Source organism: Paracoccidioides brasiliensis (assembly GCF_000150735.1).
Source record: "Paracoccidioides brasiliensis Pb18 unplaced genomic scaffold supercont2.4, whole genome shotgun sequence".
Taxonomy (NCBI): domain Eukaryota; kingdom Fungi; phylum Ascomycota; class Eurotiomycetes; order Onygenales; family Ajellomycetaceae; genus Paracoccidioides; species Paracoccidioides brasiliensis.
In genome coordinates this window covers 2,895,838-2,918,895 of record NW_011371361.1, presented here as the reverse complement: position 1 = coordinate 2,918,895, position 23,058 = coordinate 2,895,838, and the positions used below count along the sequence as shown (strand labels likewise).

At 43.5% G+C, this 23,058-nt stretch overlaps 8 protein-coding genes across 8 annotated transcripts; 4 read left to right on the top strand and 4 right to left on the bottom strand.

The window, feature by feature from the left end:
- Window positions 1–2,000: 2,000 nt before the first annotated feature.
- PADG_04436 (uncharacterized protein) lies at window positions 2,001–2,634 on the bottom strand (the record flags this gene model as incomplete). Its single annotated transcript, XM_010761538.1, has 2 exons — window positions 2,001–2,234; window positions 2,386–2,634. 2 exons carry the CDS (start codon window positions 2,632–2,634, stop codon window positions 2,001–2,003), a joined length of 483 nt encoding a protein of 160 aa, XP_010759840.1.
- A 422-nt stretch (window positions 2,635–3,056) lies between these two features.
- Window positions 3,057–3,820, bottom strand: PADG_04435 (uncharacterized protein; the record flags this gene model as incomplete). The annotated part of the gene is made up of 2 exons (XM_010761537.1): window positions 3,057–3,410; window positions 3,470–3,820. 2 exons carry the CDS (start codon window positions 3,818–3,820, stop codon window positions 3,057–3,059), a joined length of 705 nt encoding a protein of 234 aa, XP_010759839.1.
- A 2,391-nt stretch (window positions 3,821–6,211) lies between these two features.
- PADG_04434 (uncharacterized protein) lies at window positions 6,212–6,822 on the top strand (the record flags this gene model as incomplete). The annotated part of the gene is made up of 3 exons (XM_010761163.1): window positions 6,212–6,246; window positions 6,354–6,520; window positions 6,614–6,822. The coding sequence occupies 3 exons, from the start codon at window positions 6,212–6,214 to the stop codon at window positions 6,820–6,822; spliced, it is 411 nt and encodes a 136-aa protein (XP_010759465.1).
- A 4,293-nt stretch (window positions 6,823–11,115) lies between these two features.
- PADG_04432 (uncharacterized protein) lies at window positions 11,116–12,806 on the top strand (the record flags this gene model as incomplete). The annotated part of the gene is made up of 2 exons (XM_010761162.1): window positions 11,116–12,096; window positions 12,189–12,806. The coding sequence occupies 2 exons, from the start codon at window positions 11,116–11,118 to the stop codon at window positions 12,804–12,806; spliced, it is 1,599 nt and encodes a 532-aa protein (XP_010759464.1).
- Window positions 12,807–13,620: 814 nt separating this feature from the next.
- On the bottom strand, window positions 13,621–14,710 carry PADG_04431 (uncharacterized protein; the record flags this gene model as incomplete). The annotated part of the gene is made up of 2 exons (XM_010761536.1): window positions 13,621–14,101; window positions 14,184–14,710. The coding sequence occupies 2 exons, from the start codon at window positions 14,708–14,710 to the stop codon at window positions 13,621–13,623; spliced, it is 1,008 nt and encodes a 335-aa protein (XP_010759838.1).
- A 361-nt stretch (window positions 14,711–15,071) lies between these two features.
- Window positions 15,072–15,857, top strand: PADG_04430 (uncharacterized protein; the record flags this gene model as incomplete). Its single annotated transcript, XM_010761161.1, has 3 exons — window positions 15,072–15,227; window positions 15,323–15,445; window positions 15,510–15,857. The coding sequence occupies 3 exons, from the start codon at window positions 15,072–15,074 to the stop codon at window positions 15,855–15,857; spliced, it is 627 nt and encodes a 208-aa protein (XP_010759463.1).
- Window positions 15,858–16,663: 806 nt separating this feature from the next.
- Window positions 16,664–19,329, top strand: PADG_04429 (structure-specific endonuclease subunit SLX4; the record flags this gene model as incomplete). The annotated part of the gene is made up of 2 exons (XM_010761160.1): window positions 16,664–17,506; window positions 17,563–19,329. 2 exons carry the CDS (start codon window positions 16,664–16,666, stop codon window positions 19,327–19,329), a joined length of 2,610 nt encoding a protein of 869 aa, XP_010759462.1.
- A 1,140-nt stretch (window positions 19,330–20,469) lies between these two features.
- PADG_04428 (uncharacterized protein) lies at window positions 20,470–22,475 on the bottom strand (the record flags this gene model as incomplete). Its single annotated transcript, XM_010761159.1, has 4 exons — window positions 20,470–21,083; window positions 21,154–21,283; window positions 21,362–21,760; window positions 21,897–22,475. The coding sequence occupies 4 exons, from the start codon at window positions 22,473–22,475 to the stop codon at window positions 20,470–20,472; spliced, it is 1,722 nt and encodes a 573-aa protein (XP_010759461.1).
- Between the last annotated feature and the right edge of the window lie 583 nt (window positions 22,476–23,058).

The window sequence follows — 23,058 nt, the reverse complement described above, 5'->3', positions numbered from 1 at the left end:
TTTGATATATTGATTAATTTAATTATAATTACTCATTTCTGATTTTCAAAGTATAAAAGCTTTATTTGACTATAGTATTTATTGCTAATAATAATTTTATAAAAAATAAAAACTTATTATAAAGTTAACTTTATCAAAATTATATATATTCTTTGATAGAATTTTATATTTAATAATTGAAGTTATTAAAATTTTAAATTAAATCAAGTTTAAATAGTTTTTATATTTTTATATTTTAATTTGATTATAATTATAGTTTTTAAAATAATAAATTTAAAGCTTTAAATAATATATTATTAAATTTAATATTTAATTCTTATTAATATAAATAATAATAATAATAATAATTTAATTAAACTAAGATTTAATTATTTTATATATTTAATATATATATATATATTTAATTTTATAAAAATTAATAAAAATAATTAAAGTATTAAAAATTAAAAAAATTTAAAAGAAAAAAATTATAAATTATAAATATATAAAAAGTAAAATAATATTAAAATTTGATATTTATTAATTATATATTTTAAATTACTTTTTAAATTATTTTTAATTTTTATTTTTAATTTTTTAATTTTAAGATATTTGTATAAAATATTTAAAATAATTAGTTAGTTAGTTAAATAGTTAAATAAATTTAAATATTTTTATCTTTTAAATTAACTTTTTACAGTTCTTTAAATCAATTTAAAATTTATTTAATTATTTTAAATTTTAAATTTTAAAAATTTTTAATACTATTTTACTATTTGAAAATATTCAAAATATATTATATATTTATTTTTATACTTCTACTTTTTAAAGTTTATTAAATCTTATAAATTTTAATTTTTTCCAAACTTTTAAAAATTTTTACAAATAACTTAATTGAAATAGCATTAGCAAGATTAAATATCATGTAAATATCTTTTCTAATCTTGTAAATCAATCTTTTGATCAGTTGATTAAAATATTTAAGCTGATTATACACAGTGCTACTATACCAGCAAAAGAGAATTTTAAAGCTAAGAGCTGTCAATGCCAGACAAAAGTAGAAGAGAGAGAATCCACATATGTATATAGCTCAGGAAGGGATTCTAATCTCACAGGAAGAATTAGCTAGAGCTGCTAGAGCTCAGGAGCTCAATCAACTTGTTAAGGGTGTGGAAATTCAAATCCAGGGCCTAAGAAGTGAGCACCAGCACGTTGTAGTATATGTGGTAGTACAGAACGTAGAGCTCCTAGCTGCTCACAGGTCTAAGGTATATTCTATATAATTTCTATATAAAATCCTTAGTGGTTGTTGTTTAATTTGAAAATTTGTCGAGTGTGGGTTGGAAGAGTGGTTCGTTAGGTGTCCTGGTTCAAAAGGTGTCCGATTACGTTACCCAAAAGAAAATCCTGCAGAGTGGCATACAAAAAATGATAGTAGCATCCTATCTTTGCTTGAAGAATAAGCAAATATCTTAATACGTACGCGGATTCCTTGATCTACTGGGAAGCATGAGTGTTTATGTTTATACATCCAATCGAAGGCCCCGCAGCGATACACCTAAGCAAGGGATAATGGAACTAGCGGGGATGATATTTGATAATAGGTAGATCGTTCAGTTCAATTTTATGGTTAATGAAGACGCCTAATTCTTATTTAATTAGCACAGAAACTGGGAAGATAAACAGCTGTATTGGAATCTTACCTAGGCCTTCGAATAATCGAATGCCGACATGTCTCTTCCCTGACGGCTTACATCCAGACTATACGCGACGGGCGAACAAACTAGATGCGGACGTCATTAGGGAGACAGAGTCGGCGATCTAAATAGAAAATCAACAGAAGCATATCGTCATGGATAAGCCGTATCCGCTACCTGCCCATTTTCGCCATCCTGTATTTTCTAATAGGGTTGTGAGTCGGTATGCGTATCGTTATTTTGCGGAACAAAAGGAGAATAAAACTTCAGAACCAAGTTCGCGGAGCTAGACAAGTTCAAAGCAGTCTTGGAGCTTGGCCGCGTTTAGCCTCGTTCAGCTTTGCCTTCAGGGCTTCGACTTCGACCTCGACTCCTGCTCCGCCCGCGGCCTCCCCGATTGCGATTTCCAACGGTTCCGGACCTGCTTTTGTTTGAGGGTGGTGGTCGGACGAATGCGAAATCGACCTGGATGGACTGATCAAGAAGTTTGGCACCATTAAGTGCTTCGATGGCGGCCTTTGCCTCTGGAAGGGTGGTGTACTCGATTAAAGCGTATCCCTATTAGACGGGTTAGCAATGTTGTCCCATTGCAACATGGCATGTGAGGTAGCAAGATATTGTGGGTGTAAGTCAGGCGAAGAAAGATTTAGATACGAAACAAACTTAGTGAGAGGGAGGGGCAGGACTTCATTTGGTTGCTTGCCTTGACATAACCCGTCCTCCTATCCAGATTTAAATTAAAATTCTTTATCTCTCCGTATTCAGCAAATAAATCGGTAACGTCCTCTTCAGAGGCTTCCTCGTGGATGTTTGTTGCAAGAACAATCCAGCCTTCAATACTGCGCACCGCAACAGCGCCAGCCTGGGTACGCGCTTCCCTGGTAGTGTGGGAGGCCGGCGCTTGGTCATCATCCTGCCTCTCCGGGACCGGAGAATCAATCTCCATTTCCGTCGACATCTTTGCGGTTGAAACTATTGCTTTATATGTGTTGACGGGATTTGTGAGATTCAAGAGTTGTTGCTTGTTCCTGAACAGTTTCTCCTGTCAAGAAATGGATGGATTGTTATTGGGAAAGCTAGCCAGATTAGGTAAGCAATGCGAGTCTTAAACCTTAACTAGTTAGTTATCCTCAACTCTAACATCGAGCAATGAATCAATCTATGAGGTTTATCTGTGCATTCTACAACCAGCGGAGATTGGTACTGAACCAACCAGGGACAGTTAGAAAATTTTATATTCGAAGCTACAGATAGAGGCCGGTAATTTTGATATTTCAACTCATTTGCAGTTGGTACGATGTGCTGCGCTTGAACCCATAGAGATCCGTCTCTTTGTGCTTCTTTTCTTATTTTCCTTTTTGTTTCCCTCCCACTCCTTGATTATTTCCAGTTCACTGCTCCTGCAAGAAATGCAGCAGCTTTATTCGCGTTCTCTGTGTATGACAAGTGAGCCGGAATATCCAAACCGCCTCGACAGATAGGATCTCCTCTTGCACATATCGACATCACGTCCTTTTCGATGATGGATCGAAGGGGTATGCTTTGGAGTGGGTCTCCAAATAGTACCGCTCTTGCTACCTGGCCAGCCTTGAGGTCGCCAGAGGCATTGTGTACCACTGAGGCTCCCTGGGAATACCCCGCAAGGACCACCCTACTTCCGGGGCATTGCGATAATGACTGGCGCACGAGATTGACCATAGTTGGTCCACCGTCTTCACCAAAGTTTAAATTGCCCTATACCCTACGGTTAGCGAATGTTTGCCGACTGCCTTGTTCTATCGGGCTAAGCTTACTAGGTCAGACGCAGGGTAATTGACGCCTTGGATGGTGACTTTTCCGTTCATACGCGTTCTCAGCGCGCCTGCCAGAGGTGGCCCTATTATCTCACCCATATTACCAATTTCACCCGTCCCGCGGGCATATATCAAGGTCAATGGCTGGCAACCATTGTTTTCTTTGATGCCATTTTCAACAATTGAGCCAGTTTTCGAACCCTCCATGAGACCTCGAAGCCAATCCCACCCAGGAATGCCACCCCTCTCTTTAATGTTGTTCCTTCTCACAAGGTCCGGCGGTATTCGAATCGGCGAAGCAAGAGCGGAAACGCTTAGGTATGCCGATACGACGAGAAAGTAGAGCTTCATGGCGATTTAGAGGAATGTGCGTGCAAGCAAAATGAGGGCAAACTCATGATATCCAAGTTGGAATAGGACAAAGAATGCTTGAATTCCGCACTTCCAGAGGTACCAGGAGCCTGTTGTACTTGTACCACAAGAATCGGCAAACAGATGCCTCTGTATGGGAAGTTAATTGCACTGCGAAAACGGGGGAATGCACGGATATTTAAGTCTAGTTTACCTTCTTCTTGAGCTTTCATATGTAGGTCTCTATCCCTATCAGTTCCGTCCTTGGAGCATTGACTTTCAGACTATATTTAAGTGGCGTTGTCCTACAGACAACCCCTCCCATTCTGCAGGCCTGTATCTTGCAAATGCTCTACATAGTTGCAATAAACAGAATGGAACTGGAATGAAAAGGCTCTTTGATACTGGATTGCATTGGAAGATTCCAGGCTGCTAGGCACATGGGACAATGGTGGCGGGAACATGTCGGATAGGCTGGTAAAAACCTATCCAATCTGGACATGGGTTCTACTCTTTTTTTTTTACGTTGTAAGCTTCAAAATTTAGAAGTTGAATTGAGAGTTGTGTATATGAAGCACTGTCCTGCATATAAGGAGCGAAAAGGATCGTCACGAGCATAGATGCCACTCATAGCAAAATGGTTGGAGAATGGGATTTCTTGGCGGACAGCTTGAGCAGCTGACACTGGGCGAATAAGATGGGCATATCATTTCCGAAGCTAGCAGATATCAACTCCGCGGAACGCCTACGTCCGGACTATGCCGACAACCAAGCACGAAAAATATCTTCTTTGACGTTACAATTGGTGGTTGCTAAGTTGAAGAGTGGAGATCATCATGACTTGGTTAACATTTTATTGTCGGTTGCGGGATGGAGGTGATGTATCGCAAGGATCATGAACTTGTCAGAGTTGAGAAATGCTTCAGTAACAATTGACTTGGTGTCCTTCCCCGCAACTTGCGACCCATGAGGTTTTGCCATTGCCCTGAAGTAAGGGAATCCTTTGCTACCCGTGTTGCTTTGATAGCAAGTTAGCTCCTGAGACTATTGACTACGCTGTTGTTGGACGCGACAACAGCGACTCAAGCTTCCAAAACTGCAACCCACTCCTTCAATTCCCCTTCTTTGGAATTCAAACCATCTCGAGTCACATGCTGGTTTAACAACGATGCCCCTAGTACTGAAGAAGCAATTCCTCTTCTGAGTTCATTGTTTACTCTCATTCTCCTCTCTGGGAAATTTCCCTCTGTTTCTTCAAGTGAACTCACTGCTGTGTTCTCCCGCCATGTTTCCCTATGCTAAAACATACAACCAAAACATAAAATTACCTTCAAGGGCCGGAAAGACAAAATGTCATTTGATTTGCCGGGCAATAGCATTTAAAAGGGCGCAGCATGATTTCATCTTCCAGGAACGTCAGGGGTAGTATATCTTCGTTGAAAAAGATAGGGAAGCTTTGTTGAAGATTCTTTGTTGAGATTTTCGTAGGGCCCGGAAATTATACCCAAATTGGCATTGTCTTGCTACTTGAGTGAAGATCTCCTTATGACAAATTTTGATATCTTGTTGTGCAGCCTTCCAAGATGTTGCAAGCAAGATCTTGATCTATCACAGCTGAGTCTATTTACATCATTAATGAGCGTTACAGTCTCATGTCTATATATGTTCAACTTGTATTCATATGTGAACATTTATATCTGTTCACACAGCCAAGTTTCTTTTTGCTTTTGTGTGAGCAGAAGTGTGTTTGATCTTTCTTTTCACCCTTTTTATTGAGTCCTGGATTTTGAATCAGTCATGACTCTATCAACATCTGTATTCATCTCTCATGTCAGCAAACACATGCATACTCTCAAGTGGAACGCAGTTAGAAGCAAAGGATCATCTGTAAACTTTCTTTTTCCAATCCTCTTCTGCTTTTGTGGAATATATCCGTTCCCCCAAAACCTCGATCTTCATATGGGTTCTTGAAACCTGCACCAGAGAGAAATTTGTTTCTTTCAACTTGTGTTATGCTTGGGCACCTTTATTCTACCGGAAAGAACACTCCTTTCGGTTTTTGTCCGGCGATTCCATAGTAACGCATCGTACAAGCGGGTTTGATTATTTTGAGCATGCCATCGCCGTAAGTATCATTATTCTGCGTCGTCATAGATCGCTGAGTTATTACGTGTCTGACCTCGCGAATCACAGTTAAAACCAGGAACAACTGGAGAATACCCTTGCTGGTCGTTTCCCAGGCTTTGGTAGCAAGAACATCAAAACGTAGAAGGATTCTCCAGTGGTAATCTAAGCAGGATGAATCCTGTCCCGAAATAGACGAATCCATCAAAACGGCTATTGAGATAGTCATCCGTCTCGGGGGGGCTAATGCTTGTGATAATGATGAATATGTCCGCCTTTGGCCACCGAAAAATAATTTGGAAGTGGGATTTCGGATTCCCAAGACGGGCAGTTACCATCACAGAAGTAACAACATATGCAGAAGAAATTCAAGGTGAAGAATCATACCCTTACATATACTCTACACCAGAATCCCTCGTCTCACCGTCATTCTCCACCTCAATCACCACCTGTGCAAACTGGACAAACTTGAAGAACTCGCGGATACCTCCTTAATCCTCAGTCCCCATATCACGGATGCCCAACAACTAAGCCCAGAAATCCATCAGTTCGGCTTTGCCAACGGCCGGTTAAAAAGTACATTGGAGAATGTCCTACGGCAGCCACAACAGGTAAAATGGATGCAGATCCGGCTGCCCGCATTGTGAATACCTCTGAGATGAACTGCAGTAACTGTACTGGCGAATTTTGGCGCGATATCTCCGATGGAGTGGAGAGCCATGAGCCTCATTGAGCAGCGGAAGAAGGAGTGTCGGGATCGACTTGTGGAGAATGACCGTTTGGTTCCGCAAGGAAGGACGGTGGAGATGTTAGTGCAGAGGGAGCTGGAGGTTGCGAGCAGTTTGGAAAAGGGAGACGTTGAGGATAGGGAGTATTGAATGGGATATGTATGAGAGGATTTTGAAAGGGATGGATCTTATGAACATGCGGGATCAGTAGGTGATGGAGGGAGAGAGGTTGAGGCGGGAGCATATTAAGATGTTGGATTTTGTTGGGTATTTAACGAAGGCTGTGGAGAGGTCAGAGGGTGGAGATGCGGATGAGGAAGCGGGAAGGGAGCAGGGGAATTCATCCCATTGAACCTGAATCGTCATGACGATTTTGAAAATGAGATGCTTGAACTGACCTTGGAAAGTTTGGTTAGTTGTCTTTTGAGATATTTCCCTCTTTGGTCTTAGATATACAGTCAGGTTATGGAATATCAATCAGGTCAAGCAGAATTGCATCCTTTGAGGGGGTTTCTATCTTGTTTGCGGAGCAAGTGAAGTGAGAGAAGCAATATAATAGTGTGTTTCTTGCAAGAGTGTTTCCATATTTCAGCAGTCATTGAAGTACTGCATTCTTATTAGTCGGCTTTGGATACGTTCTTGTTCTCTGATTGATTGAATAACTTCAACAGTTGGGATCTTCATGTACCCAGCTTTTAATATACATAGTTCTTCATTCTTTCAATTTCTATTGCATTAATTGCACTGCTGCTGTGTGGAAATCTCTATATCATAACAAGAAAGTCTCACTCTCTTGCAGTTCTATCTCAAACACTCTCAGAGTATAAGAATTATATTCTCTAGCAAGTCTTGCATCTTATATGATGTACAGCTTTTAATTCTTTGCAGTTATACCTGATTCAATATATTTTCAGTCTGCAGTCTGCAATGAAGTACAAGACCTACTTCACTTGATGCAGTTCTCTTTTATTGAAAGAGTTTCTATCTTAAACACTTTTTAATCACTGTTTCAACTTACAACCTCTGCTTTGATCATATTGCTGATTTTAAAGCTCTAAAGGACTCTGGCATGTGCTGCCCAGCTTGTTTAAATCCTCTCACAATGGCCTCTGAAACTTATGTGAAACAGCTACAAACTTCTCAAACATTAGTCTTTCTGACTCTGAGATCACCGACCGAGGCTCGGCGCCCGAACTTGTTAGGCCCAAAGTGACTGTAGCTCTCTTGAACTCTAATTTTTTTTTACAAGATAGTGATTCTACAGGAGAGGAACTGAAGCAGTGTTCACCATAATTGCTGTCATCACACTATAATTTCACCTCAGTCAATTAGGTCTTCTCTAAGCTGTCAACAAGCCATCCTTTGAAAACTAACTACCTGGCTTCTGTTATCAAGGAAATACATAAGTTACATCTCACTTTACCTGCATCAACACATTAAAAGCAGGGTGTGATTCAGCGGAGTCATTGAGGAGCTTTCTCACAAAAAGTTCTCCGAACTCTGGTTTACCAAACCCAGCACCACAGCACTAACTACTGGGTGTGACTCATGAAACTTCGCTCTGAATAGGCTGAGATGTCGTTCTCCATCTGGAAACGGTAAAAGTCACACCGGAAATCAACAGGAGGGCTGATTCCTAAGCAGATACATAACTTTCCGATCTCACTGCGCAAGAATAACCTACAATAAACACCCAACAGATACGCGCTGCAGCTGCAGCTGCACTCAAGTCTAACTTGGTCACATCAGTTCGCTTTTCTATCTTTTTCCTTTTTTTGGTGGGTTGATGAGAATCATATGTGTAGACTTGGTTACGTCCTCATGCCTGTGCATCATCATACGTGACCTCCTCGCTGTTTCTGAAACTACAAGTTCACTGCGATATGAATCTTCGCTATTGCAGAGGTTTCAACGAGGAATAAATGTGGGGTTGGGCGAGTACCAGAGTATGTGAGATCTCAAGGCAAGTATATCTCTAAGGAGGGAGCAGATTCTTTAAGCTCACCATAAAAGACTCTAAGTAGAAGTCTCAGTGATCAGTTTTGAGGCTGTTGAATCTACCTACTATCTAGGCATTTATTATACCTGAAGAAGGCGTACAGTTTGAATGTGGGTTGAAAATGGGTGAAACGGGTTAAATAATCTTCAGCTGGAAAATTCGAAAATTGGAAGTCAATTTATGTAAGTTGGGCCCACTAACTATTTCAACCACGATCAAGTAAACAGTCTACACACTTTGCACATCGAGCATAGAGATGGGGGTGAGATATGTATGAGGCATGACTAGCTTATGTAGTTTTAATAGAGGGGTGTCATTATTTATATAAGCCTGAAAAAATCTTCAGTATGGTTTGAACATTCATATCAATTGGATAGGTCTCATATATATCTCATACCCATTCTTTATATACTTTTGATAAAGAGTGATTGCCATCATATTTTCATATCCTTTAATTAATTTTAATTAAAATCTAATCTTTTAATCTAACTTTAACTCTGAACTAAGAGTAAATCAGAATTAAAAATAGATTAAAGTTAAATTAAATTAAATTAAATTAAATTAAATAAAACTAAAATAAAATTCAAATTAAAGATATGAACCTGAGAGATATGATAACATCACTATTATTATCAAGAATATATGAAGATCGGTATGAGATATGTGTGAGATGTAACTAGTAGTTTTGATGAGAGAGGTCAATGATCTGAATGTTTAAAACCTCTCTGAAGATTTGGTCAGTTCGAGATTATAAATCAATGTTCAACATGTTGATACCCAAAGATCAAATGTAACCCTTCAACTGCCCGATACCGAGAGGGCAACTCGGGGCTAAGGCTGCCTTGAACAAAGATCAAGGTTCCCCGACCCGCAACCACTAAACCATACTTTCTCCAAAGGTTTTAGCTGGAGTTTAAAAACCTAAAAAAAACACGAATACCTAATCTACAGCGCGTTCTCAACACCAAGTCCATTCTGGTAAATTAGGGCCTGGCCCGCCGCTGGTCCCTTGGGCCCCGCATATTATTTGAGCTAAACTTAATTCAGTTGGGGCCACCAATCCCGCGGAACCTTTACTAAGCGACTTCCAACGTCCCAGCAGTTCAACCACAAACCCCCTCCGTAGCAAAAATGGCTGCAGTCATTCATCGCATTATCCCCTGGATTGTGTGAACTGACCAGAGCGCGGGGAGTTAAGTGCTCCTGGGATTCAGTTCTGGGGCAGTGTAACTTCTTCAGCGCTTAATTGCCACCCATGGGACCTGGTCCGCATGATCGCATAGATGCCAACCATCATCTCTCTACCACATCTTGTATCCAAACACACACACACGGAGTGGGCAATTGGCGTCAGTGATATTGTGGTTCCTTCTAGGTTTGGAATCGGAACTTTAAGCCTCACTGACCTGTTCGTCCTCCCAGGGCTCAGATGAATCAACCCTCGGGCTTTCTCCCTCCTAGGGCAACTGTTTTTTTTTTCTCTCTGTTTGTTTTTCTTTGCCGCTGTTCCCATCTCACCTATTTTCACGTCTCTCATATTATCTTTGTTCGGATTGTTATGTAGAGAAAGGGTTTTCCACGGGCAAATCCACGCTCCATCCGTGGCTGCTCCATGGCTGAACGCTCCATGGCTGAATGGATCCATTCAGCCGTTGGATGTGACCTTATGGATCACCACCAAAACTCAAACTGGCAGGCAAGGCTGGCACGACAGAGCACAACCAAGAAGAGGATCGATTGATGAAGTGGAGTAGAATGCCAAATGAGTGGATCCAGCCTCCGGGGAATGGGTCAGCGTGGCGGTCCCCAGAGTACTTTTCGCGCGCGGAGGGAATTGAAACCCGGTGCAGCGTTGCCTGTAGCATGTTATATTGTCCATTAATCGATATTTTACTAACGTCATCCATTCCTTACGGCCGGTTCCCATTGGGATTTTTGTCCGCCTTGAGTCGTCGCAACCCAATTGCAAGGGTCAGGTCACCCTTCGATTAACGCGGAAGTCTAATCGAATTTGAACTTCTAAAAGACATTCCTCCCGCTATGGGGTCGTTGGATTCTAGTAATACCATGTCAGCTTCCAGAATTCATATTTCAGAGAACTAATAGTCAGGCGGAATTTTAAGTTTTTCTTCCCTTTACTTGGGGGTTGATCTCTTTGAAAACAAGGCCTTCCGTTTCCTCAAAGCGCCCATCATATTTACTTTAAGCTAACACCATGATGGGACGCCTAGGGCGCAAATAATCATCGTCCCTGTGCTCGTTCTTACCCGGGTCACAAAGAGGTGGCAAAATCAAGTGGGGAAATGATCGCAAAGCATCGAGTTGCTTTCCATTTGCTCAGTGGACGTTATTAAAGGCGATTGCTTTGTTTGCGCCTTACAAAAAGGGCGAGTCTATGGAAATTGCCAGGGGAAGCGAATTCAAGATTGCCACTGTCGTGCAAAATGCTTCGCCTTTTTATACTCTGCTACCTCGCCGGACTAGCATTAGCAGCGGACACCGTCGATTGGAAATCCAGGTCGATATACCAGGTCTTAACTGACAGATTTGCGAGGACTGATGGTTCGACTTCGGCGAAATGCGAGACGAGCGAGAACCTCTACTGCGGAGGATCATGGAGGGGCATAATCAGCAAGTTGGACTATATTAAAGGAATGGGCTTCAGTGCCATCATGATCTCACCGGTCTCGAAAAATGTCGAAGGTCGCGTTAGTTACGGAGAAGCATACCACGGCTACTGGGTTCAAGATCTATACCAATTGAACAAACATTTTGGAACTCACGAAGATCTTCTCGACCTTGGAAAAGAGGTGCATAAACGGGGGATGTACTTGATGGTCGATATCGTCATCAATAACATGGCCTTCATAACGAATGGCAGAAACCCTGCCACTGCGGTCGATTACTCTGTCCTCAACCCATTTAACCTACAAAGGTATTACCACCCGTACTGTAAGATTAAGGACTGGAATAATTACGATGAGGCGCAAAAATGTTGGATAGGGGATGACATCGTTGCACTTCCGGATCTCAACACGGAATCTGAAGAAGTGACTCAGATGATGGAGGCCTGGATCAAAGAGTTTGTTGCCAACTACTCGATTGATGGTATTCGAATTGATGCCGCGAAGCATGTTGGCACGGAATACCTGAAGAAAGTGGCCAAGGCATCTGGCGTTTTTGCAACAGGGGAGGTGTTTGAAAGCGACGTGAATATCGCCTGCAGTTACCAAAATTATATCCCCAGCATTCCGAACTACCCTGTTTACTTCGCCATGATTAAAGCCTTTACTGCTGGAAACATCACTGCGTTGAATGATGAACTCAGCACGGTGAAAACGGTTTGCCGTGATACCAGTGCCCTGGTAACCTTTTCGGAGAACCATGATCTCCCTCGATTCCCATCTTATGTCCAAGACCTCTCTGTAAGTTTCATGCACAACCTTTAGAGGGAGCAAGCAAAAACTAAACATTGAAAATATCTCGCCCATGAACTCTACTAACCCACTCTCCCCAGCTCGCCAAGAACGTCCTAACCTTCACAATCCTCTCCGATGGCATCCCCAGCTATTACCAAGGACAAGAACTACACTTCTCAGGATCCGATACCCCCGCGAACCGCGAAGCCCTCTGGCTCTCACAGTACAACACTGAACACACTCTCTACCAACTAACCTCAATCCTCAACAAGTTCCGCTCCCACGTCATCCTCACCGACTCCGGCTACCTCACATCCAGCTCCTACTCCATTTACAGAGACGGGAGCTCCATGGCCATTCACAAGGGGACTAATGGTCGTCATGTGATTGTCGTCTACTCTACTCAGGGTGAGAATGGGGGTGACTATATCCTTAATTTGGGCATTTCATATACGCCCGGGCTGATCGTTACAGAAATTCTGAGCTGTAAGAATTATTCAATTGGTTGGCCTGGGTCCCTTGGGGTTGAGATGACGAAGGGGTTGCCCATGGTGTTCTACCCGGCGCATCTGATGGCTGGGAGCGGGCTGTGTGGTGCTAGCAATGTGTCTGCTCCTGTCAAGGGGAAGAAGACCGGGGAGTCGACGAGTTTAAGATCTGGGCTGACGGGTTGGAGCGTGATGTTGGTGGCGGGGTTTGTTGTGTTATTATTATGAGATGAGGTGTTTTCTGATCTCTTCTCGTATATATATATCTGCCACCAGCGCTCTTACTCCGGGGTTTTTTTTCTGTTCCATTTCGAAGAGGAGTTATAGGGCTTGTTGTACATACGTCGTTTATATCTCCAATGATACCCCTTAATACATGATATATCCACCCTTTATAAAGATTTTAGGGTATATGTAACCGCCTTTCAGAAGATCCCTTGTCTTGATAGAACGGTAAGCTTACGAGAACGACTACATATGGTGGAAAATAGGTCGCGTGATGGAAGGGCCCGACATGTCTTCCTTTAACTAATACAGCTCTACCAGTTGCAGTTCTTGGAGACGAATAAATGTGTCATCGGGGATGTTGGCCTTCGGAGTGGATTACCGACATTTAAGATAAGGTGTCTTACTCAACAAAGGGGCTGCGGTGACAAAGTCCTAAATATTCCCAGTTTCTTTTTTCTTATCTGGTATTTATTTATTTATGTATTTTTCTTTTTAAAAACCACAGTCCGGAAAATGGAGATTTTCGTCTTCACATATTCGTTTTACTAGTGGAGGCCAGAGCAGCAATAAAAGAAGGCACAACAAGTCTTCCACCGCCCACAACAAAAAAAAAAAAAAAAAAAAAAAAAAAGAACAGCACATCTGAACTGTCTGCATTCCGCATGGAAAGATTTTCTAGAGGCTCTTTTTTCAGATTTATTGTGTAAGCAAGTCACGTATGGACGGACGGACCGGCAATTCCTTCTCCTCACCAACGTCTCAATAGATACTAGTATACAACCCCAACCCTCCGTCCTCTTCGAAATATTATTATTTATTTCCGGTTATTCCTCAAGGCCAGAATCTGCACCATCCGGATGAAAATATTCAAGAAATCCAGCTCGAGGCTGATACTCTCATTAACAGCATCCCTCTTAATTAGACCCCTCTCCGCCATGCGGGCATGGTGCAAGATCTTCTGTATATCGAAGAGAGTGAACCCTCCAAACACCGTGAGACCGCCGTACAGCCAGATACGCTCAGACCACATGAGTGTCCGCGCTGCGGTGGCGGGGAGGACAAGAGGCGCAAGGCCGGACATGGCAACGACGGTTACACCGGCGAGCAAGGGGCCGCCAAGGTATAGGTATTTCTCCTGTTTGGCGGTTGCGCCTACGAAGGCGATGGAGCCCATCATACCAATGGTGTAGAGGCCGGCACGTCCGAGGATAGCAGGGGACATGAAGAATAGCGGGGAGAGGACGGCGGCTTGGGTTAGGTTAAATGCTCCCCATAGGGCGTACTTTTGGATATAACTGTGGGGACATATTAGTTGCTTTGAAGATAAAGTATTGCAGGGGTGCGGGTGGCTATGAAGGAGTAGATCATTATCCGTACTTTTCAGGTGCGGTATAGAATGTTCCATACATCGTCCCGATGCTAGCTACCAAACTCAGCCCGACAACGGCCCATGGATTTGTCGCCATCAGCCTGTAGGACCAGCCAGACGTGTGTAGAGCCCGTGCCGCAAAGCCGATGACCCCGAGACCGAGACCGGTGTGCATGAAGGTTTGATTCAGATATTGCTGTTCAAAGAGTGGCATGGCGACGTCTTCTCTTGTTTCGCGGTTAAAGATCAAGTTTGTTGCGACGATCGTGCCTCCCACGATAGCGGCACCGTATATCAGCTTCTGTGCCAGGTCTCCTGACGACTGTACTGGCTGGTAGGATATCTGCCTGTATGATCGGCGGAAGGCATTTTGGAAAGTCTGACGGGCTCCGGCGAGAGTGAAGTGGCGTTTGGATGAGGATGGCCCTTGCTTAAGCGGAGAGCTGTGGATGAAGCGAACTGTTATGTTTGATGATTTCGGAACCTGTCTGAATGCCGTAGAGACGGCGAACGGCCGTCGGAGAACGAAGGCCATGGCTTGATGGAGAAATAGGATGATGTGTAAAGAACAGGGCGATGCGCAAGAAGTTGAAGTCGAGAGCCCTGATGATAAGTCTCAACTGAACAACTTCGCAGATCACGGGATCCGGAATATTCCAGAAATGATGTCACTATCACGTGATATGATCTGCTTCTTTGGGGTGCGGGGATTCATTTAGCCCCCGCGCATCCGCTGGTGTCATCCAGCGGGAGAATTTGCTATTACCATGCGGCGAATATGCGGAGGTGTTGGATTTGTTGTTGAATTTTTAGGTTATAGATATGCTGGTTGGAGCCGATTTTTTTGCCAATTTATTTTCCCTTGAGATTCGTTTCATAAACTGCTGTTGTCAAAGATGTCCGGCGTTAAAACAATACAGCTCTCCCATGTGCCCTTAAATCGGCCTGTTCACGTTGCTTTATATCGAAATCTCCAGAATGCATCTTTTTTAAGGGAGCAACTCCTTTCTGGGAATACTGAATTCGAATATGCCTTTATCGACGCTACAATGGTACGGTGGGACATATCCTTACTGACATTGCGTTGCACCCGCAATGGAGCATTGGAGGGGAAGATGAAGTCAAAACTTCTAACCAAGATACATAGATTCTCTCTACCACACACATACTCACAGCTGTATTTAGAGCCCTTAATGACTATCAAAACAACCGACTGAAGTCAAAGAATGTTCATTCGGAAGTAGTATATTCTCTCAGCTCTAATAATAATGTCTGTGGGCCATTCCCCCCCTTTCTTCCACCAAGATAGACAAACACTACTGACTGTTTTGCAGATAGCGGAGTCGTTTCGCAAGTTCGGTTTAATCGATACTACGGAGGACTTGCTGGTGATCAAAGTTTCCACGTCCCCGGAGGCTACAAATGAGTCCGTAGCTCAGCATCTTCAGAAGGTCATCAAAGGAACCCCAGTTGATTTTAATAACGAGAACCTACGTCTTGTATCAGATGTTAGCAAGATCAAAAAAGCGTATAAATTGGGAACCGGAAATGCGAAACCGGGGCAGAAAGCTGAAACAAACAAGGCAGGTCAAAATGGATATACTAGCTCAGCTACGCTGGAGGCTGAAATGAAAGATCTTGAAAGGACTATCATTGGTCTTATGGCTCTGAGAGGGGCGTAATTATGTTACATAATGCGGCCCGATCAGAGCATTACGTATAGTACTGTGTCGAAGATTTTAAGGCACCTAGCCACGGCCACCAATTTTCCTCTTGTCAACGCCATTTTTCGGTTCGCAATATTATTTAGTTTCAGCCGTACTCCGAGTGTATGGAGGTCCCTTGGGCAGGAGAGGTCCTGCTTCGATATTTTAGAGGGTTTCATCCAAAGGAATTATTGTATCGAAGGATCCAAGAGTTTATAATTGAGGGATGTCCATATTTCGTTTGGCAATGGACAGCACTTCACACCTGATTATTGGGGCATGTCCTATAGGAATCAAAGTGATCATGATCTATCGCCCCTCGGTGTTTGACGAGTCACCAACCAAACCCTTGGTATAGACTGTAGGAGGATAGAGGACAGCAGAAAGGAGCGGTTCAATGAATATCATTATATCAGACGTGAATCGCGTCGATACAAGAATCGACAGTCTCAAAAGACATGTACAACTACAGTAGAGTGGACGAAGAAATACAATATAGTGCAAGGTTGCTCTCGTTACTTCGCTTCGGATAATTGGCCAAGTGATAACTACACGCGGTTGCCTGGCCAGCAACCCGGCTAGTCCCAATGTGGAAATCTCCCAACTTGCGCCAGAACTTCCAAGATCTTCCTGGGTCAAAATATCTCATCATCTCAACATCCCAACTAGACAACGACAAAGACACTTGATGTAATAAGCCATAGACTTGTCTTAAGGCCATTAGTTAATATGATGGGGGAGGCCATAAATTCACCAGTGTCTCCACAGATTTCTCCCTCTCTATGAATCCCGCTACTATGACAAGGCAGTTGTCGTCCGACGGGCGGATGTTTGCCAGCTCCATAATCACCGTTATTCCTGACTCCTCTCCAACCGCTGCAGAGGCCATAGAGCTATCATCGCCGTTAAGCCTGCCATCACCAACGTCACTGCTAGATTTTCTATCGACCTCGACGTCGCGTGGACCCGCAAGATCAGACACTGATGGGGATAAGACGCAGGGGAAGGAAGTTTTGGACACCAAGCCTATCTTAGAAAACAGTTTTAGGAGGGAGAATAGGGTGGTATCAGGAACAGGAGGAAAGGCTGCGACAGGGAAAAAACTCAAACGAAGAACAGAGAGCCCTGGGAACGTTTGTCAATCCGAGATTCATATCGTACCTGGGGAACGGATCATTCTCCGCCAAACAAGGCCGGATAAGAAAGCTGCGAAAGCAAAGCGTACGAAGAAAGAAGATGGTTTAATCAATCGCAAATTGTATGGTAGAGTTTCAAAGGCAAACCAGACTGTAAGTCTTCAGCCAGAAACGAAAAAATCAGCACCGAAGGGTTGCAATGACACAACGCAACCCGCTGACAATGGCCATATCAATGATCTGGATGATGGGTTACAACTTGAACAGGCTATCCAAAGAAGGCTTGATTGGACTCCTACAAAAGATACTACGATACCGGTGATAGATTTGGTTGGGGATAGTCCATCTTCATGTGAGAAAAGTTTAAGCGGGATGCGGAGCACGAGGACAATGTTGTCTAATTATGAGTTCAGCGGTATTGTGGGAACACTGGGAGGTTCAAGATCGGAAGGCACTCCTGATGCTCCCACGACAAAGCGTCCGGTAGAGGTATTTTGCACATTCCATTACGTATTTGTGTTGGGCGTCTTCTAACTATGCTATAGCTTCTGAAAGTCAACAACTTGAAAGAAATATCAGGCCTCTCAGACAGCAGACAGTCTTCGATAACCGAAGATTCTGAGAGTGCCACGTCGAAGCCACGCAGAGTAAAGGCTAAAAATCCTCCAAAGTCAAAATTAACAACAATCACGTCTTATGCAACTGCTAAATACACCGTAGTTGAAAAGTCAGTCGATTTGGATCCTGTTGAGACTCTGCTGTCTGACGAACCCGGGAAGGAAAAGAACGTAGCCAAACGAACGTCGGGTGCCAGGTGCGCTAAGCCCGGTAGAAAGAAGTCAGCTACCACAGAGAAAAAGAACGAACCTCCAATATTCAAGGTGGTTCCTCCACTCGAGGCCTTCAAAGCATTTGATGGGCAAGAGTTATTGTTTGGGACTTCGAGCCAGCTGGCAAACGGACATTCGGAAGATCGACATGAACAAAATGAAGGAACTTCACACATAAGCAATTCTAGTGCTTTTATACCATTATCGAGGTCAGAATCCTCATCTAAGGCACCTTCACAAACTAGTTTGGGCTCTGGCTTTTTGAAATTATCAAGTTCAAAAAATCTATGGTCTGCAGGTGCTAGGGATTTGACCGGAGCAGTTCTTGAGATAGACGAAATTGATCTGTCAGAACATTGGATGAAGCCTTCTATTTTTGAATCCCAGCCCAAAGCACCGCTTGGTTGCAAGGCGGATACTCAAATTCCACCCCAACTAGGTGAAATTGACTTTGATAATTCTTGTCAAAAGCCATTGGCGGCAATTGATCCTCCTGAGTTGGTCACCCAAAGCGAAACCCCATCCGAAAAGGGAGATTTACATAAATATATTGTGAAGCCCACTCACATAAATTCTTGTTCTCAATCCGGGTCGAGCATTTCGGTAGGCAGCCCTGAAAAGCCGGTTCAAGATAAACCTATATTCAGCGGGTTTACAACTTCAGAATTAGCGAAGAAGGTTGCCGCATACGGCTTCAAGCCAATAAAGAGTAGAGATAAAATGATTGCGCTTCTTGAGAAATGTTGGGAAAATCGAAATAAGACATCGAACTCGGTGCCAAAATTAACACCAGGAGATGGACTTTCCCAGGTTGATGAGTCCACGCAGGGACAGTCATTAGGACAACATTTAAAACCAAATTCAATTCCTCAGACGGCAACCACGCAGGTTCCCAAGGTAAAACCGGATAAGCGCGATACGAAGTCCCAGGGCGTTCCCGTGCCAAGTAGGCGTTCAACCTCGACATCCAAGGTGTCCAGGAAACGTACAGAGTCTCCTTCCGCAATTCTGGTTGACGATGACCAAAGAAGTGACTCTACTGGGGACTCAGTTCCTCCATCACGCCCTCGTCGACCCTCAAAGAGCTGCACACCACGTGACAGACAAAAATCCCCGGAATCATTCAATCTCCCTACGATCCCCTTAACCATACGTTCCGGAAAGATTCCTAGTACTGGAACCGCTTCCGAAACTCTCCCCAGCCTCTCCACCCAGATAACGGCGGCCATAAAAGCACAACCTCGCCTCCGGGCCTTCAACGGAGTGAAACAACCTACGTGGTATGAGAAGATACTCATGTATGATCCGATTCAGCTCGAGGACCTGGCTGTATGGCTCAACACTGATGGGTTTGAACGCATTGGTGAGGATCGCGAGGTTTGTCCCGGCTTGGTAAGGGAGTGGTGTGAAAGTAAAGGGGTATGTTGTATATGGAGGAAGCAGCGGGGCGTGAGGGCGCATTGTCCCCTGGTGAGGGCTTGATTTATGGTGTTTCCCCCCCCATCTTTTGGTGTTGTCATCAATTTAGGTATATATATGTGTGTATCATTATGGATATGAATTGATGGATACGATATTTGGTTGTCAGTGGTGTATGGTATGAGAGGACTTTTTGGTCTGGGAATTGAGAAATGGTGTGACATCATTATGCTACCCGGCCAGGTGAGACATGGTGTCTGGTATCGGTATCGATACCTCTTCTTTCCTGGCTTTTATTTTTCTTGTTTTTCTTTTGTATATATATCTCATCACGGTTAGAATTATTTTTCCCCTTTCCCATATGATCTTGAAATTTATCTTGCGCGAGGAGGGCAGCACCTATATCCGCAAGCAACCTCCCTTAAACCGGTTCAAAATCCGTGCTGATCTCTCTCTTTTCGTATTTTGGATGTTTTATCATATTTGGATTTTAAATGTCTTTCGTGTATCCTCAGGTCACATTGGAGATATTATTGCATCTTTATTAAAACCCTTTCTACCTAGCTACTGGTATATATCAGGCTTGTGTAAAAACAGGAACCGCCCATAAAGATAGCGATGATCCGCAATTCCATTGCCTATCTATATCTGTTTATCTTAAATTCTCCATTCCCTAACTAGGCCAACCCGGTTCATTCCAAAGCTAAGAAAATAAAAATAACAAGAAAAAAAAAGAACAAAAAATAAAGAAAATATGTCCCAAATCCAACATAGAAAAGCCAATTCCATGGAGGAATAAAGCTGATCCGGAAAATCCTACCGTCATGCTAGCATCCCTGGGAGCCTTTGTCCATGATGTGCTGAAATGACCCACCCAATAGCCTTCCGAAAGAAAACATAATTAGGAGAAGCAAAACTGGGGACAACATACGTGAATTCACCACCACTCACTCCATACGCCTGTTTTGCTACCCTTTCTCTAACAATGCAGATTGCCATTTCAACGTTGCTTTAAATAGCCCCTTTCCCCCACTGGCCACGCCGACAGCAAAGAGCAATTGAGAGAAAGAAAAAAAAAAGAAAAGAAAAGAAAAGAGAAGAAAAGAAAGTTAAAAAGAACTCGGGGGAAAGATGAAAAAGGGGGAACCCGAAAAAGACGAAAAAGGAACCTAAATATTCTCACTCGAAAATTGGCTGTCCATATCACGGACGGCCTCTAGGCCTACCGATATCATCGAACGGGCGGGAATTCCCTTTGCTATCCCCTTCACTGCTAACATTTCCCCAAGCTGCCTGAGCGAACGTAGGGCTTTGTGGCAATTGCGCACCCGTTCCAGGCGGGCACGATTGTCTCACAATACCCCTGGGGTTATGCGGTTGCTGCTGTCCCAGTCCCATTCCCAGTCCTTGTTGTTGTGGTCGTGGCATGGATGGTGGCAGCAGTTGGTGCCAGGACGGTTGATGATAGCCAGCACCATACTGCTGCGGACGACCAGGTGGTGAAAGCCCGAAGGGTTCTATACGTGGTATTTGTTGTGGTTTACAGTAATCACCGGGTTGCACACTTATTCCCTGGGGTGTGATGTACAGCTTCGGGGCAAAGGGTTGGGGTTGGGGTTGGGGGTGAGAGTGAAACGGGTTTTGACGATGAGGCGGCTGATTGGCCTGATATTGAAGTCCGGGTCGGCGCCCGGATTGATTGAGCGGAGTCTTTAACTTCGAGCGATCGTGTTCAGCAGCATAAATATCATCTTTATGTGGGAGCTGGGTCGGCTGTGTTGGGCCAACTGGATACCCAGGACGGGAAGAGATTTCTCCTGAAGAACGACATTAGCTGCTATTAGAAAGGTGTTTATGAGATTCAAGGACGGTAACCGTTCGCCGTACCTCTTGATATTGGAGTCTGGTTAACATAGTGATCATCGTGAGCGATATTTTGAGAACTCTGCACAGGCGTCTGTGTCGGCAGCGGTACTTGAACTTGATCTTGACGTTCCTCATTGCCAACTAACATGCTCTAGGTTTACATGTTAGTAGTTAAATGATGAGGAAATAATGCCATGAGAGCAAAAATTATGTCTTTTGATTGACTTACATCAGATTGGCCAATACCCAGAATCTCATTGACCTTTCTCTGTATCGCCGTTTCTCTAGCATCATTCTTTTCTTTGCGATTGATTTTCCAGGCTTCAGCTTTTCTCTCTTCTTCTTTCTCTTCCTCTTCCTCCTCTCCTAGGCGTTGGGCACGTTCAGTTTGGATCCGAATATCATGATACTCATGCATGAGCCTATACTCTAGATCCATCACGCGCCCTCTCGCCCATCGTAGCTTTCTAAGCTCTTTAATTAAGTCCTTCTTTTCTTTTCGCAGTCTCTGTCTATCTCCCCGTGGAATTGGGTGACCCGTAAAGGGGTTCGTATGACAGCACACCACGCGTGCTCTCACGCATGGTTTGCATCGAGGGAACGTGCCGTCGCATTTTGTTTTTTTCATCTGTATTCGCGTGGTTAAGGAGAAAGAATGTCACAAAAGCTGGTCTGTTGGGGGAGCTCAGGGTGAGAAATCATTAAAAACTTGCGAGTTTCAATATTTGAATAGGGGTTCCAAATACTTCGAACCAGATACGTACCTTACACATATTACAGGCTTCCAAGGTCCGGAGGGTACAGTCCTTACCTTCGCTTGGCTGTGTGTTGCTGTTTGAACCTGGTTCCATCGGGGCTATTATCCCATTGCTTACACGATCATGTGCCTCTTGATCTTCAATCTTGCGTAAGACAGCTTCTTTCTGTAGTTCATTCCATGAGTCTTTCAAGTAGCTCTGACCACCTTCCAAGCCTTCTTCGCCTTCCGCGTTCTCTGACGCTTCCGAGTCGTCCATGTATCCTATTAGTTCAACCTCTCTCAGCTCTTCTTGAATCTTTTGCTTTTTGCGCTCGCGCCCCTGCCGCTCTTCGACGTCATCGTTATTGCGTCGTGTTCGCCTCTTGTTGTTTTGTGGGGGTACAGGAGCAGGTAGTTCCGCCACTTCAGCATCTTGTTCTAGTTTGACGTTAAGTCCCGAGTCTTTCTCTAATGTTTGAACTTGATGCGTCGAAGGCTCTCTTAAATGATCTAAAAACTCCTGCTCAAGAGGATCGAGCTGCGGGGATTCGGCATAGTTCGTGTCCTCAAAGTGAATATCGTGAGGGTTCCCTGTGGCCTCCATTGATTAATCTCCAGTGGATGAAGAGCGCAAATTGCCGGCAAACGGGGCTGTGGAGAAATACTTGAAAATTTCACAAGTAAAAGGGAGTTAGGCGATATTCGGGAAGATATGTTGAGGTCCTCTACGCTCCTGTAAGTATTCAAGATTTTGGAGTGGAGAAGATGAAGAAAAGGGAGTAACGGAAAGTTGTGGGCATCTTGAACCGGATATATACGCATATATTCATCCCGCCTCCGTGTCATATTTCTGTCAAGCAAATAGCCCTTCCATCTGGGAAATTCCCCGCCAAAATCTGAAATAGACAAAACATTAAAGAATGAACAAAACAATTCAAAATGTACGGGGCTTTCAAGTTGGTGGTGGTTTAAGGTGAAAGTAAGCCAGCAAACGGTGAGATGCTTTTGACAGGCAACGTTAAAAAACGGCTACTTTAAACTTCCTTTTTCAGTTAATGATTCAGTTCCCTCAGGCAAAAAGTCGAACGATCAGGTTTGTATCTTTTGAGCTCAATCAAGTCGTTCGGGTTCAGCCGTAAAAAGTATATCTGGGCTTTGACAACCTTTGACGGCCTGAAGTCATAATT